A 16,328-nucleotide genomic window follows, 5' to 3' on the forward strand; every position below is an offset into this window, starting at 1 on the left:
TTTGCTGGGAAATAAAATCCCATGGGTGTCAGCAGCGACCAATTTTCTAGCAATGGTAGTGAGAACCTATTAACCATCTGAAGCTGGAATAATCATTATGTGAATATTTGAGCTGATGGTGTTTACGATATGGTTTGCTTTGTTTTTTGCTCTGTTGTTAAGATGAAAGTATGTATACTAGATGGTTTTATTTTTCTGGCTTCTGGAATGTAATAGATTGATGGCTATCTATATAAAGAGGTTGGGCTAGTATTGAATCCAGCACCATGTCAAGGGGCCGATAAGACATAATCCAGACTCAACAGCACCCTGAGTAGAAAGTAACAACTAAAAGTCATGCGAGAAGACGGTTACAGAAGAGAAAAGCAGGGAAGCAAGCTGCAATCAGATCCTGCACAGACACTAAACTGCATTTATGTCACTTAAGTTGACATTTAACAGCTGAGGAACACTGAGGCATAATATTAACCAACTAGCCTAAGAACAGTCATTGAATCTGTGCCAGAAAACCCCCGTGTCATCTTCCCTACTAGCTGAAGTCTGGCTGGGGCTGATGGGACTTGTAGTCCAAAACAAAGAGTTTTTAGCCAATGCTGAATCCTGCTGCCACATCATGAAAGACCAAATGGACCATTGGTCACAGGATTGGCCAAGACACTGTGAAACATAAGGCAGCTGCTTCAAACCACCTAATGATAGGACCAGCTCTGATTAGTCTGGCCTCATGCAGCAATCGTTATTTTATTGTATTCCTGAAAAATGAAAAAAAAGGGAATTTCACTGTTGACCCTGGAGTGAAAAGAAGATGAATTCCAGAATTGCCCTTTCTTGATTCAACTGCATAATGGAAAACTCCAGCAGCAGGAAACCATTTCTCCCTCATGAATATAATGCAGGAACACATTCAAATTAAAGAAAAGAGGCAACCAAACATACCTTCCAGAGCAAATATTCTCTCTCCAAGAGCTTCAACAATAGTAAGCAGTGCCAATTCATCCGAGACATTGAAGAAATGCTTTTCTGTTGGCTCACTTGCAATCGATTTTATTTCCTCAACCAGTTTTTCAGTGCTTAGGTTGCCTCTGTTGTAGTGGCCAAGAATCTATGGCATTTCCAAAAAGACATGCTAGTGTCGCAAGGTTTCAAAAAGACATTCCTGTAGCTCACAAGTGGTACCACATGGAAAACTGAAGAAGCAAATACAGGAACCATTGCCTTGGGAGATCGCTTAGCCATGGATGTTATATAACTATATAAATTGCCCTGCTATGACCAGCCCAGACAGAAACACCACTCAAGTCTGGACATGGCCTGTGGAGATCAGCAATTAGGTTGCATGATGGGAGGCTCCCATCACTGAACCTTCTGCTGGAATGTGTGTTCTTGGCTATGCCATCTGTTGATGTTGACCATGGTCTAGAGAGCACTGCCCAAGGTTGCAAAGCCAACCATATTGCACCATTAATGCTTCACTGGCCATTGCAATTTTGAGAAACAATATACCCCAGCAAGGAAAAGCTTTGTGGGTGCCAAATATGTGATTGTACAAGGGGAGCTGGCCATGTAACATAAGAAGAACCTGATGGATCAGGCCAACAGCCCATCTAGTCTAGCATCCTTGTCTCACTGTGGCCAACCAGATGCCTATGGAAATCATCCATAAGATCTATATTATAGAAATGTGCTACATGGATTTATTATGGTGGGAACTGGGAGAAGCCCAAAGCTAAACATATCCATTTCCCAAAGAGGAGCTCAGCTTTGCCAAACAGATCTCCTTGGCCATTATCTCTCTTCAGACCCAAACAAAAAGAATCAAACTTATGCATACAGTTTGTACAAGCACATAAAGTCCTCCCTCTCTTAGCTCTTCATTTGCAAAGTGAAGAAAATAATATAGATCTACCTTGTATGTGGTATGAATTACTGAGATGCTGTAGGCAAAGTGCTACACCATTATTCTGAAAAGATGGTCATGCAGCTAATGCAGCATGTTTCCAGATAAACTTGAGGAGAATGGAAGGAGAAAATTCTATGGATCTTTAGGCTCCTGAAAGTGCCACTTACAGCAATTGAAAATCTCTGTATATTTTCTTTTTCGCAATCTTCAATCACTTTCTTTAATCGATAGTTGTCATGAGATTCTCCATCTGTCACAACTACCATGACTTTCTGGACCCCTGGGCGTGCTCCACGAGCTTCTGTAAAAGCTTCTTTCCTAAAAAAAAGTCAGAGAAAGAGAGCGATGCACAAGAGAAAAGCAGCTGCAGGCATTCTCCCAGCTAATGGCTATAACCAATTATAAGCAGCAAGTACCAAACTAAGCAGGATCAACAGTAGCTAGTATGACATGCAATAAGTAATAATTTATTAAAGCCTAATACTACATCTGTAGAACCAATAGAATTATATTGGCTGAACAGAGTCTCTGCAACCGGGATGGCTAACCTGTCGCCCTTTAGTGTAGCTGGACTCCCAACTTCCATCAGCCCCAGCCAGCATGACCATTGGTCAGGGATGATGGGAGGTGTAGTCTAGAAACCTCTGGAAAGTCACAGTCTCCCCATCATTGGGCTGGGGTGTTTGATTTGGGTTAAAATCCTTCCTCAAACATGAAGCTCACTGGGTCAGTCACCCTTCCTTACCCACTTTGTATTATGAAGAATAGTAAACAAATGTTCTAAATAAGTAAACAAACTCGGAGCTATATCCAACAAAGTTTGTGCAAGTACTTCCACTTGTGGATCAGAATTTTCCCTTCCACTTCCTTTCACCACAGTCCTCCAGATCCTGCAACCCTACTTTCAGGCAGAGAGGCCAAGTTAATTCCAGCATCACAGAATTCCAGCATTACAAATATTAACTTGCACAAAACCAACTTGTAAATTAGTGACAATTGGCGAGCATATGAAAAACCAACATGGTAGCTCATGGGGGCTGGTATAGCATCTTAACCATGATAACTATTGCACTGTATGCAGTACTTACCTTGCTGTATCAATTCCAAGAGCTGTCATGGTCTGGCGTCCTCCCCGCTGACCAATTTTCTTTGCTGCAACAAGCACTTCTTCCGTAGTTGTATATGTGTTGAGGTTAAATTCATGGGTGACATTTTCTCCATATTGAACAATCCCAACCTATAACACATAACGTCTGCTAAAGTAAGAATTGCAATGATGCTATAATAGAAGAAGAAGAAGAAGAAGAAGAAGAAGAGGAGGAGGAGGAGGAGGAGGAGGAGGAGGAAGTTGTTTTTTGTACCTCGCCCATCTGACTGGGTTGCCCCAGCCACTCTGGGTGGCTTCCAACAGAATATACGAAAACACAATAGAACTACTCTTGGCACCTGCTCTGACAAATGGGGGGGGGGGGAGAGAAGGAGACACACAGTGGCAGTCTGCATGCATCACCTTCTCCTGCCTTCCAAACTGCATGCTTTATGCCAATACCCTCCAACATTTCTCCGATGAAAATAGGGACGTCCCAATCCGTAATGATAATTTCCCCCCCAATTTTTTTAATTGATTTTCCAAAAATTCAAAACAAACAAACAAACAGACAAACAAACATACATACATCCTGTTTAAATCTTGGCAACATTATTAAGTGACTTCCTCAAGTCGCCTTGGTTGAATTTCATTATATATCATTTTAACAGTTTTCCAAAATCGATTTTCTCAAAAAATTAACTTGATCACTTAACATCTTTCATTCTTTCTAATTTAGCTTTAAAAATCTTGAATCGATAATGATAATTTTAATATTTATACTCCACACATCTTACTGGGCTGCTTGCCCAGCCAACTTATATAAAAACATAATAAAACATTAAACATAAAAAACCTTCCCTATACAGGATTGCCTTCAGGAGGCTCAGGGTTCGGATAACTCCATACCCTCCAACATTTCTCCAATGAAAATAGGGACATCCTAAGGAAAAGTGGGACATTCTGGGATCAAATCAGAAACCGGGATGGCTTCTCTAAATTAGGGATTGTGGCGATCACACAAGGCTCCCGGACGTTTGACAGTCTATTGACCCTGTGCCACCACTGTGATTGCTTTCTTCACTGCCACCACTCTGCTTCTCATGGGGACACACGGAGTCCAGACAGTTGTTAACATTAACAAATAATAAAGTTTATTTTTAAATGCAGGAACAAGCGTATGGTTTCAGTTTATTCTTCTCTTGTCAGTTTCTTAATCTTAGTTCCCAACAACTCCAAACTGATTATTCCAACTCTCTGTCTGACTCCCCTAACAATTCCTCTCACTCTCTCACAATACAACTTGACCAACCCACTGCCTATTTCTCCCTCTTCCTTCTCCAATTCCCAAACCTCAACTCTCAACTCCCAAACCTCAACTGACTTTCAAAACCTCCCACTCTAACTTTTACTCCCCCCCATGCATTCTCACTGGCCAATCACATCACACTCATTTTAACCCTTTCCTTATGACCCACCTAGGAGGCAAACGCCACAGGGATGTCCCTGGAAAATAGGGACACTTGGAGAGTCCCAACTAAAGAAGTGCAAGGCCTTCAAATCAAGGCCACTCCAGAGCACCAGATCGGGCCCCGAATGGGGTTGTGCAGAGCCCATATCTATGCGCTTATAGTGGGTTCCTCTTGCTTTCTGCTCAAGACAGAGAAGCCATCTGTCAGAGCCACCCGAGGTCCCAGCTCACAAGAGACCAAAATCCAGTCCAAGTTATATACAAAAGGTTTTATTGAAGAACATTGTTGTCGTTACATCCAAGCTCCGTGGCTCAGCATCTGTTACCCTTAGATGTTAGAAGTCTCCTCTGAGTCAGTCCCGCCCCTGCACCAGCTTAAGAGGCTTGTACTGCTCCACCTTTTCCTCTCCTTCCTTTTCCGCAGGGTCTTCCTGCCCCCCTGTGCTCCCTCCCTCCGGGACTCCCCCGAGGCTGAGTCTTCTGACGCCTGCTCCCCCCTCCTTCGTGCTTTGGGACCAGGCTCCTCCTCAGGGCTCTCCTCATTTCCGCGCGCCTCCACATTTGAACTTGGCGCGCGTACGTTGCTTCTGACCTTCCTTTCGACCGTTACGCTACTCTCGGTACTACACTCCTCCCCTTCCGGCAGGACGTTCTGCTCCGAACTCCTTCCCCTCTCTGCTTCCTGTTCTGCTCTTTCTGACACACTGGCAACTCCACCCCCTTCACTCCGTTCAGACGGAGAGGCCGGTCCCGATCTCCAACCCCCACTGGGGATTCCCTCTTCGTTCCCTTGCTTCTGACTGCTTCCCTCTCTACTGCCCCTTGGCCTGACCAGGGGGGCTCCCTTTTGGGAATCCTCGGATTCACTTGACGAACTCACTGACAACCTCGGGTCGTCGTCGTCCTCTTCCTCGTCGCCCTGGGATCCCTCCCCCTCGCTCTCTGTCCCTGAAACCCTGACACCATCTAAAATGTGAAAACTGATTCACACTTGGCAAAAGCTTCCTAATGGAAAACCTGTTCTGGAGAGGACATTAGCATGGATCACACTTGTAACAAAGCCTTACATATCCATCACATGAACACATGGAAGGAAGTCGCTGCTGGGGGCAGCTGACGCCTTGTGCTTTTGGCAGTACAGTTGCACGTGTGCGTGCTCATCAAACACACACTGTACGCGAAGTCCCTTAATTTCCCCAACTTCGCTTGTAAAAGAAACATGAAACAGAAAAGAAAGAAAGATAAACAACTCTCTCCCCACCCCGAAAAATAACCTCTTTCTTCATCTCCACTTGCTTTGATGTTATGGGAGGTTCTTGACTAGAGGTGATCTGTGCAATGTTCCATTAGCATATTTCAAGTTTATGTTTGCCTTTGATATTTTGAGTACACGCCGCTCAGTTGTGGGGTGAAAATGCACCTTGATTTGGCATATTTATCTGTTCCTCATCTATTATTAAAAGCCCTGTAACATTGACAGATTGAATATCAATAAGGCCTCTACAGGTTTTATCTAATCGTATTCTTTTATAGCTGGGCCAGTTTGCATTTTTAGTTTAGGCTTTGCAGATGTGCTTCCCAATCAGTTTTATAACCCATCTCTTTTTAGTAAAAACATCTTTGTTTACTGGCACTCACTGGTGCCATTTGAACCGAAGAACGTGAACGGAAGCACAGGTGTTTTACGGTTGCAAAAATTAAAATAATGATACCACAGTTATTACTGCGATTATAGAGTTTCATCTGAAGGAAACATGAAAACCACAGTTACAAAAATAAAATGTTAGTACGACACTTCATAGTTATTTTATTACAAATCTGAAACTCCTGGCGCAAGTTGCAGTCATTCCAATCTCCACCCTTGACTATGAGGTTTCTGTTTCAGGTGTGACATGCCTTTACAAATGCATTACAGCTAGAAGAAAAAGGAAGCAGGCTGAAAACCGGGGTGCAGGAAGTGAGAAGGAGTAATTTCACATTATGACTGCAGAAAAGAAATTAGATACAAAGATTCTTCATCCACCAGTTATACTAGAATTCAGGATTGCATGAACCAGTAACAAAAAAGTAGCAGATTTGAGACCCACAACACATAACCTTTGTTCTGGTGTTTACTGAGATCTTTGTTTCCATGTACTCAAAATGTACTCAAATAGATGAACCTCTCTGGGAAAAGAGATCCAGACCCTGGGTGTAGCCGCTGAAAAGGCCCTCTTCTAAGTCCTCACCACACACCTTAGATAGAGGTAGGACATAGGCTGCCAAATATTGGAGAAAGGTGTCCTTCAGGTCGGTGAAGGATATTTTCAACCATAACCAACACTTTTAATAGCATTATCATAAGGACTTCCTCTCCTCTTCTCTCCCAAAACAGATTGAGGGGCCATGTGCTGGAAGGAGAGGGAGGGGAAGTTCTGTTGCATAAGCAGAAGTCCTTGCGCTAATGATACGACTTGATTGGATACAACCCTATATGCCTGGAACATAAATATCATTGGTTATATAGCTTCCAGTGTAATGCTGCACATTTTTAGCTGGAAATTTAACAAATACTCAGAAGTAAGCTTCATCAAGTTCATTGAGACTTACTTCTAGCTAAGCAGATTCAGGACTTCAGCCTTACTCTTTCCCCTTCATCCCCAATCAAAAACAGAAAACAAAACATGTTTTTTGCCATACCTGTGTCTCTTTGGGGCCTATGTCCATATTTCTCAGCAGGCTGTCCAAGAAAGCAGTGACACTCTCCCATGGGTAAATACTGTTGGAGCCATCAAGAACAATAACAATGTCCAGCTGGGTCTTGCATTCTGCAACGTGAATTGTTGGATCTTAAAGAAGTGCCCCAATGCATCAGGAGGAAATTAATAAGGCCTTAAAAAAAAATCTAAACTAAATCTTAGCTGGCACTCTCAATACTTTACTTGCAAGGACCCCTCCCCTTTACTTTCAGGGGAAATTACTTTTAGGTAAATATGCTAATATCACAGGCTGCAACATTTAATTGTTCGGTCTTGATGGCGTTACTTATACCTCTTCTTCTGCATCCCATTGACATTTCTTCTTCTGGAGTTAATTTATACAACTGAGACTTGCTGAGACTCTAAATGGGAACTCTGAAAGCAGGAGTACAGGGAGGAAACCTGTGGCCTTCCAGGTCTTATTGGGCTTCAACTTCCATCACCCCTGAGTACTGGCTGTGCTAACTAGGGCTGATGGGAGTTGGCGTCCAAAAACATCTGGAAGGTCACAGGTTTCCCATTCCAGAGCTAATGAAGAAGAAGATCCTCAGTTGTTGACCTTTAAAGTCAGTGCCTAAAGCAGCCTGGGAAGCCCGGTTGCTGGGCAAGAGCATTAGGATGACAAAGGTGAGTAGAAAAGTTAATATCCAATTTCCCTGATAGAATATATTCCGATGCATGTCACTGTGTGCAATAATCGTCACATGCACGCTTGCCAACCAGATATACAGCTGAGGGTGGCGTTTAGGAAGGAACAGTAAATTTTTTACAGTAGTGGTACATAGAAGAGGATACTTCTGTTGGGATGTATCTAAGGCAGTGGAAGTGTGAACCCAGACACGTTGGCAGTGGCACACTATGCTACTAGAACCGTGTTGCAGGCAGAGGGAACAGCTGGCCTTATCCCTAATGCACTACAGCTCAGGATTTCATTAGCAACCCAAATGAGAAACTACCCAGTTCACACTTTTTGAGACAATATGTGAACTGAAGCACAGCTACCCTTTGAAACTCACACTTCCCCAAGTTTTGTGATGCTATTTTGCAGCCAAATAATGTGCTCACAAATGCGTGTACTAGGGAATGTTTGCATAAAAACACATACATTTTTTGGAGGGTGGGAACCAAGACAAACACAAAACTGCAAAGGTGACGTTGGTATCTGACTGTTTTGGCAGTAGATCAGCAAGGATTCTGACTCCCAGTTGTTTCAGAAAGGGCATTTTACACTAGTGTTCATCCTCAATAGATAGTTCAGATGTTTTACACTTGCCACAAGTTCCTCAGTTGCTGGCTATCCCAGAGCATGTGATTATGCACATAAATAAAACACGTGATCCAAGTTGCTGTTACTGGCTGGCTGAAATGTCTGTGATTTCCAAAAGAAAGGATGCCTTCAAGATCCCAGGAATTGCAGCAACTAATAACATCCAGCATTTCCTGGCTCTCACGTACTTTGACATGTGCAAAAATGTCTGGGATGGGTCACATATGTCAGGGGGGTGCGAGGTATGCAACATTCAAAGTGGCTCTAAGTCAAGAAAACAACTGTTCTGGCTTCCTCAGTGATGACTCAGACAAAACCAAAGAAATATGGTTAGTCTGGCATTATTTATAATTGTCCTCAGCCAGGGAGCAAGAAGAAGAATTTGGAGAAAGGAGAAGCAAAACCATATGTTCCCACAGCATGCTCTCTGGGAAACGGATCATAAAGCAATTCTGAAAGCAAGACAGTGCATTTCTTCAATGGGATCTACCTCTGGGAATCAATATAAATAATGGAATTCCATTAAAATAACAGTAGGACAGGTTGGTAATGTGTTGAACATCTTGCCTTGCAGACCAGTCAAGTCACATACTGGAAAGGTCCAGGAGAAACCTAAAAACCTCTCTAGTAGTGTAGGGTTTATATGAGTGGGATCTGAAATGTACTGTTGCAGGATGAAGTACCATTGTTTAGGATTCCAGCCACTCCAATCTAGTGACACCTGTAAATTCCTCCACCTCCAACATTCAGTCAGAGTTCCATGGCCATTGAGTATGTCCATTCCTAAAGAGATTATTTTGGGTCCTCGCTAGGAATGGATGGAACTGTCAATTTTTGTTTCTTTCATTTTCTCATTTTTTTCCAATCTAAAGTTCAGTGTTCCACATCAGTTCCTGATTTTTTTCCTCTTGTTCCCAAGAAAATTCACCAGCATTTTTCTGGGAATTTCTCCTAAAATATATATGTCTGCATCCTGTTTTGCCCAGCACATTTTTCCAAAGCAGTTCCCCCACAACAGGCACCCCCAAACTCGGCCCTCCAGATGTTCTGGGACTACAACTCCCATCATCCCTAGCTAACAGGACCAGTGGTCAGGGATGATGGGAATTGTAGTTCCAAAATATCTGGAGGGCTGAGTTTGGGGATGCCAGCCCTACAATAATGCATATTTGTATTTATTTATTTTTTACTAAAATACCTGTTTTCATGGACATTTTGCTCCATTATATGCCTTTTTGTACATACTGCTTGGCTTGAGAACAGCACCTCAAAATTCAGGCAAATGCAAATTTCCAAGGATGGCTGTGTTTTGGTTCCAAATTTCTTCCCCATTCCTAATGCTCACCTAGCATTTTCTTTCAAAGGTTTCACATCTCTCTGCAAAGTTTGGGGTTCCTTCAAGCCTGCTTGATATCTTATTTTGTGCATGGGGTGCCCTTTTGGCAACATAACCAATGGCGCCCACAGCCTGAACATCAGAAATAGATAGTATGGGAGTGCAGCAGTAGCAGCAGCCGCCAGGCCATTTTATGCAAAAATATCGCAGCTTGTGGAATGCCTTCCCAAGGGAAGCTTGCCTGGCCCCTTGTGAAGATGCCATTTCAGTGTCTGGTGCAGACATTTTCCCAGGCCTTTGAATTATTTGAGGCTGTTGAGAACTAACATGTTTATTATGCTCTGTTGGGTTTTATGTGCTGCGTTCCACTGCTGTTTTAAATTGTTGCTGTGTTGTAGATTATTATTGTATCATTATTATATATATATTCTGGACTTTATCTCTTATAAGTTGCCCTGCTACCTGGTGGCGAAAGTGTGGGATATAAATCTTAGGAACAAAAAATAAAATAAAATCTTCCTTTGAAATATAGCCATGATGTTCCATGATGGGTGAGTTCTAGCAGCTGAAAATATGTATTTGCCAAATAGTCCAGCTTTCTAGATAGAATCACATGTCTTTCTTTGGACTACTGTCAAGGGAAAAGGTGGGTACTACTACTACTAATGGTAGGTAAAGTAAAGGTAAAAGACCCCTTGACAACCGTCCAGTCACGAGCGAATATGGGGTTGTGGCACCCATCTCACTTTCAGGCCAAGGGAGACAGCGTTTGTCCACAGACAGCTTTCTGGGTCATATGGCCAGCATGACTAAGCTGCTTCTGGTGCAAGGGAACACCATGACAGAAATCAGAGCACACAGAAACGCCATTTAACTTCCTGCCACAGCGGTACCTATTTATCTACTTGCACTGGCGTGCTTTCGAACTGCTAGGTTGGCAGGAGCTGGGACAGGGCAACGGGAGCTCACTCCATTGCAGGGATTTGAACTGCCGACCTTCCAATCACCCAAATGCACACAATTGCACCAGAACCAATTTGTTCTGTAAGCACAAGGATTTCTACTTCTGCAACAGAACTTACTGTCTCCTTTTGCTCCTGCACCCTCCCCAAATCTGCCCCAGGGGACTGGGGGAAATCCCAGAAGAGATTTAGGGGACACATGGGAGTAGGAGAGGCAGTGGAAGTTCCATTTCACAAGCAGAAATCTTTGAACTGATGGAACAAGTGAGTTAGACACTGCCCCTTGTTTTCGAGGGAGTTTTATTCTGGGATCTAAACTTGAGCAGGACCTCTCGCACTCCAGATATCAAACAATAGTCAACAAAACAAGTTTATGAGGGCATTTTTCTTCTTAATCTAAAGAGGCACTCAGTTCGCTGCGACTACATAAAGATTATTTTTAGCCTGATCTTTGCTCATGACATAGCATCCCAAACTCTGTTTATGCTAAGCAGCAGCCAGAAGCAGCAAGCAGTTAGGTAATATACAGACAATGATAACATTTACTTAACTTGGTAATGCTGGTGGCCTTGAAAAATAGTTTCTGCCTTTTGCTATGCTTCTGTGTATACGTTTGTCTCCCTCGGTGCTCAATAATTTCAGCACGTAGAAGAGCAGCACTCTCATATACATACCTTGTACAGATGGGGCGATGGAGTTTACAACCTCAAAAGTGGAGCTGACATTGGAACAGATACCAGTGGTGTAATGTAAGCGCCCACATTTGTAAGCATAAAGAGGCCCACATGCCTTAAGTAAAGGAGAAAAAGGTTACAGTTTAAACAAGTCAGCTTACTTCATAATAATTCAAGGTCTGGGGATATCACAAAATGGCAGTGAAAACACATGGCAACACCAGTGTGATGCCACATTAAGGATCATGTTGTTGCTTCAGTGCTATGATTTATATGTCCTTATGTGAACCACTTTGAGTTCTTCTGGTGATGAAAAGTGGTATATAAAAACATAAAATAAACATAATTGTGAGGCAAAGATGACCTTAACTACAGCTGGACTGGCTAATAGACAACCCATGAACCAGATCTGTTCCCCATAACAATTCGTGAAAATGAAATTAATTTTAAATATATATATACACAAAACTTGGAACCCTCTTATCTCTACCAGATTTTTATAAGGGAAACACAACCAGCAACATTATATAAAAAGTCAACTTGTAAGAAACAGATGTTCCATGCTTTGAGTTGTATCTGCCTCACTCATACTCAAGACTGAACTACTGAAGTCAATAGACCTGCTAGGCTAGCTTAGTGCCAACATTAAGATGCACAAGGAAACAAATTTGTATCACACAGTTAATCTTGGGCTGGGGGACCACCCAGAGGTGACAAAGGGGGCAGGGGGAACAGAGTATTGGTGAAAATTGCCTCTTCCCAATACTTTTTTGCAGAAACTCTATTGGATCCAAGCCCATGCTGCAAAAAGAAGGGGCATTTCTTTAAGCTGAATGACTCCCTCCATTAATAGAAGGACTCTGCTGGTCCAAGCCATTATATAAACACATATACGAAATATCTTGGAAAGCAGTTTTGTGGTTGTGGTGCATTTGGGTACTTCTTAAGTTATTGTAACAAGGTTTTGTCTGTAGGTTCATGAGATCAAGGGGTAGATTTTCATCTATACAGTTGGACACCATTTTGAATCAATATGGCAGACTGAACATTTCAAAACTGCCCTGATTTCAAAACTGCCCTGATTTCCCCCCGGCTCAGAATTGCCAAGCAATGCTGGGTACGAGGCTGCTGGTCACTTGTTTCCTTAAAATACTTTATTCATTCACCAGAAATCCTCCATTTGGGTTAGTCACTAAAGTTGCTCCAAGGGTCATGTTCTCCTTTACTTCTGCAACGTGAGGAATGGAGATGTCATCTATAAATAGATCAGAAATGTAAAATATGTGGAAAACGTGCAAGCAAGATGTTAAATCATGTAGCAGTTTCTCTAAACTAAAACACCCAACCTTTTATATATAAAACACAGTCTTTTTCTGTTCCCCTTCCTCCTCCCTCTTGATTCGGATTGTGATGAACAAGTCAAAGGCCTGGCCCTCATCCCAGAAACTTTGTCTGGGACACTGCTTCACATAGTTTTCTTGATCCTCAAAGAGGATGTCAAAACAGCAATGCAGTGACAGCAGGAGACAAGCATTCACATAAATTACAAATGAGAAAAAATCAAACCTTTCCAACTCCTCTCTTGTAAAACTACTAAATTATTTGATAGGATATTAAAAGGTCAGCAGCATTCGTGACAGTTCAATGGGTAGAAAGGTGAAATAGTTATTGGACAGGAAATGTATTAGAATTCACACCAGTTCCCCTATTAGTAAGTTGACTCATGTAGGGACACACTTAAGCACAATTGTTTAATTGTATGTTGAAATGGAAAATAACTGTATGAGTACTGCTAGAGGGATAATATGGAAACATCTATTGATTTTGAGATAAACAAAATCTCTCAGAGCGCCTAACAGGTTAATTATTGACTGTTAATGTATCTCTACTGCTTTGACACAAGGTGTTTAACTTAAGTCACATGAAAAAGACTGAAGTTCAGCCCTATGCATATGTTAATCTGTGAGCATCCATTTTGTGTGAGTCTTTGTTCTCAATCCACGGAAGAGGGTGGTGTGCTATTGACATTATCTCCAGGAGAAAACAGCCTCCACGCTAATGGAATCTGGGATGGAGAGCCAGAGCTTTGATTTTAGCTCTGGATAGAATAAATTCATATTCCTAAGATGTTCAGCCTGTGCTGGGCCCACATATATTATGCAACTATCTGGCTGTCATGTGGGTTGGACTCAACGACATCATACCCAGAGGAGACCCATTGAAATGGACCCCACTTAGTCCTGATCATTAAAATTAAGAGTAGGACTTAGTAAGAATTAGTTGATTGGCACCCCATGTTTTGGCAGGAGCAGTCTGAAAGCATAGTAAGCAATCTGCCTTTTGAGCTTCCACAAGAGTTGATTCAGATTTCACTCTAGAGCCAGGTATGTATAAAGGTGTCAAAAAGTGTTGTTGTTTTTTTTAAAACCAAAACACTTGCTCCTGCTTTTATGTATAACGGTGCAGTCATAAAAGTCATGTGAAGTCAGGACTGTCAACAGCTTTGCAAATGTTCCAGAAAAGAAACAGGCAGCAATTTAATGCATGATTTGAAAACTAAGAGGCCTGCCTGATAGCTAAACATTTTTCACACTCTGGAAGAAAGGCCAAAGTAGTTAGTATAGAATAGTGCAGCAGGACTGTCAACAGGGTACAGAGCATATTACACTTCTATGCAAAGATCTGCATTGGCTGAGCAAGGTGTTACTATTTGTATATAAACCCCTTAACAGCTTAGGACTAGTTTACTTAAAAGATCGCCTTACACCATACGTACCCACTGGACTGATCTGATATGTTGAAGTGGCACTTTTACAACTTCCATATAATATTCTTTCTGCACTTGCAGGGAATTAATCTTTTAGTATGGTGTCACCTATGCTGTGGAACTCCCTGCCCGTTAGTATTAAGCGAGAACTTTCACTGTTCTGTTTTCACTGAACCTCATCAGGATTCTGCAAAAACTGAAACTAAACTTTGCCAAAGTGCTTCTCCCAGCTGCCCGTGAGAAGTAAGGGGAGCACACAAGCCCAAAGCTTTGCTCAGGCTCGTTTCAGCAGTTGTGTGCAGTATTAAGCATGTTGTTTACAGTAACAAAAGTAAGGATCTAACAAAGGGAGAGCAAAATGCATGAACCACAAAATGTCTTGTTTATACTGTGTGTATCTCATAGAGACTAGTTCAAGGCCTGCTTATTTTTCTCCACACTATTGTATTCAGGTGCTTGACTGTAAGGAGGCACATTAGTTTTAACACTGCAGCATCATGGAGATGTTCCTCTGTAATCTCAGCTGCGTTTATCCCCAAGCTACCCCATTGCACAAATTGCTCTGGTTCGTCCCATATAATGCCTTGCTTTGTACTTTTTCACAACGTCAGATAATCTGCATGTGTATGGGAAAATGACAAGGTGCAAACCGGCCTTAAAAACAAACATGGGCCTGCATGAGAGAAGAAACATTCACATCATATTTTACATGTAGTGATGCACATGAGAATATTTTCCATGGATAAATATAGATCGAGGAAGAATGCCATATGTGACGCAACCCTGTGATGATGCAGAGAATTACAAAGAAAATACAGACAAGGACTTAAACATTCCTATGTTGGATCTACTCCAAATTTCTGCCAGCCACTTACATTCTTACCTGGTAAGTTTAGTTTTACACATGGCAAACCATGGCCCTGCCCCACAGGGCATTTATAGACATCACCTGTTTTCTTCTGAGGTTGGCCAGCTAAAGGAGAACCAATAAGCACCCTGAAAAAACAAAAAAGAGCCTGTCATCTTTTCAATATAGCAGGTAATTTTACTGTTGTTCCCTATAAAGCAGGAACAGGGAGTCGTGGTCTTGAAGATATTTCTGGACTGCAACTCCTTAGCTTCCTATATATATATTGTGTCACAACAGAAGTAATTTTAATGTGGCTTTAAATATTTTAATATGTGTGGGGCTTTTGTTTTATGTTTACATACTGTTAAACTGTGAACAGCTCTGGTTTTGCTCAAATGAAGAACAGTGTACAAATAGGTTAAATATAATAAAATAAATGTGATCAGCTGCACAGAACAAATATTATGCAGAGCTAAGATCCCAGAGTAAAACATACATTTCTGAAAGATGTGAGAAAGGTTTATGTTTATGTATGTGTGTGTATGTTTTTCTGGCAGGGGAAGAATCCCAAAAAACCAAAACTTACCATTTTCCTTCTTTATTTTCAAACTGTTGAACGGTGTATCCAAACATATCTTCCACTGGGCCACTGAAGGTCATTGTATCTTTCACATCAACATTGAACGACAGAGCGAGATGCAACAGCACTGTGAAAAAGAAAAGAAAAATGTAGGGGGGGGGGAGAGAATATGAATCACCGTGACTCCACTCTTGGGGTCAATGTCTGAACACCAGTTCCTGGGAATTACAAGTAGAGAGGGGGCTGTTGTACTCATGTCCTGCTTGGCGGCTTCCCACAGTCATCGTAGTCACAGCTGGCCACTATGAGAGCAGGATATGGAACTAGATGACACATGGTGTGTTCAGTGTATGTGGAAATGTGATTACTCTGCCTTTGTGACAGCCAATGGCCAGTTTTATCAAGTGGCTAGGCGAGGGTGGTCCAACATTTCATACCAAGAGTATTTCAACATGGAACCTGTGGGCTGCACACTGCCTTGTCGTGTCGGAAGGAAGGGGGGAAGCGAGTCCAAAATTTGATGTCCGCACCAACCTTCATGCTGTCTTCCCAAAGCTGGCTAAGTGAGGCACTGGGTTTGGGGAAGGCGTGAGAATCATGTCTGAGTCCTAGAACTTTTCTAACTCCTTCTCAAAGCTAGGAAAGCACTAACTAGGCTTTGGAAAGGAGGATGACAAACTCTAGGGCCATCAGAGC

General features: G+C 42.2%; 1 protein-coding gene across 1 annotated transcript in view; it reads right to left on the bottom strand.

Annotated features, from left to right (window-relative positions):
• Positions 1 to 16,328, bottom strand: part of ITGA1 (integrin subunit alpha 1) — a 67,043-nt gene that overhangs the window by 33,580 nt on the left and 17,135 nt on the right. The window contains exons 2-9 of the mRNA XM_083703425.1: positions 15,639 to 15,759; positions 15,086 to 15,198; positions 12,602 to 12,690; positions 11,436 to 11,550; positions 7,138 to 7,265; positions 2,989 to 3,137; positions 2,068 to 2,218; positions 937 to 1,102 (exon numbers count right to left, since the gene is read on the bottom strand). Of these exons, the coding sequence (XP_083559551.1) occupies positions 937 to 1,102; positions 2,068 to 2,218; positions 2,989 to 3,137; positions 7,138 to 7,265; positions 11,436 to 11,550; positions 12,602 to 12,690; positions 15,086 to 15,198; positions 15,639 to 15,759 (1,032 nt within the window). The remainder of the gene's footprint in view (positions 1 to 936; positions 1,103 to 2,067; positions 2,219 to 2,988; positions 3,138 to 7,137; positions 7,266 to 11,435; positions 11,551 to 12,601; positions 12,691 to 15,085; positions 15,199 to 15,638; positions 15,760 to 16,328) is intronic.

The sequence above is a fragment of the Podarcis gaigeae genome, assembly GCF_964106915.1.
Source record: "Podarcis gaigeae genome assembly, chromosome: 11".
NCBI classification, from domain to species: Eukaryota; Metazoa; Chordata; class Lepidosauria; order Squamata; family Lacertidae; genus Podarcis; species Podarcis gaigeae.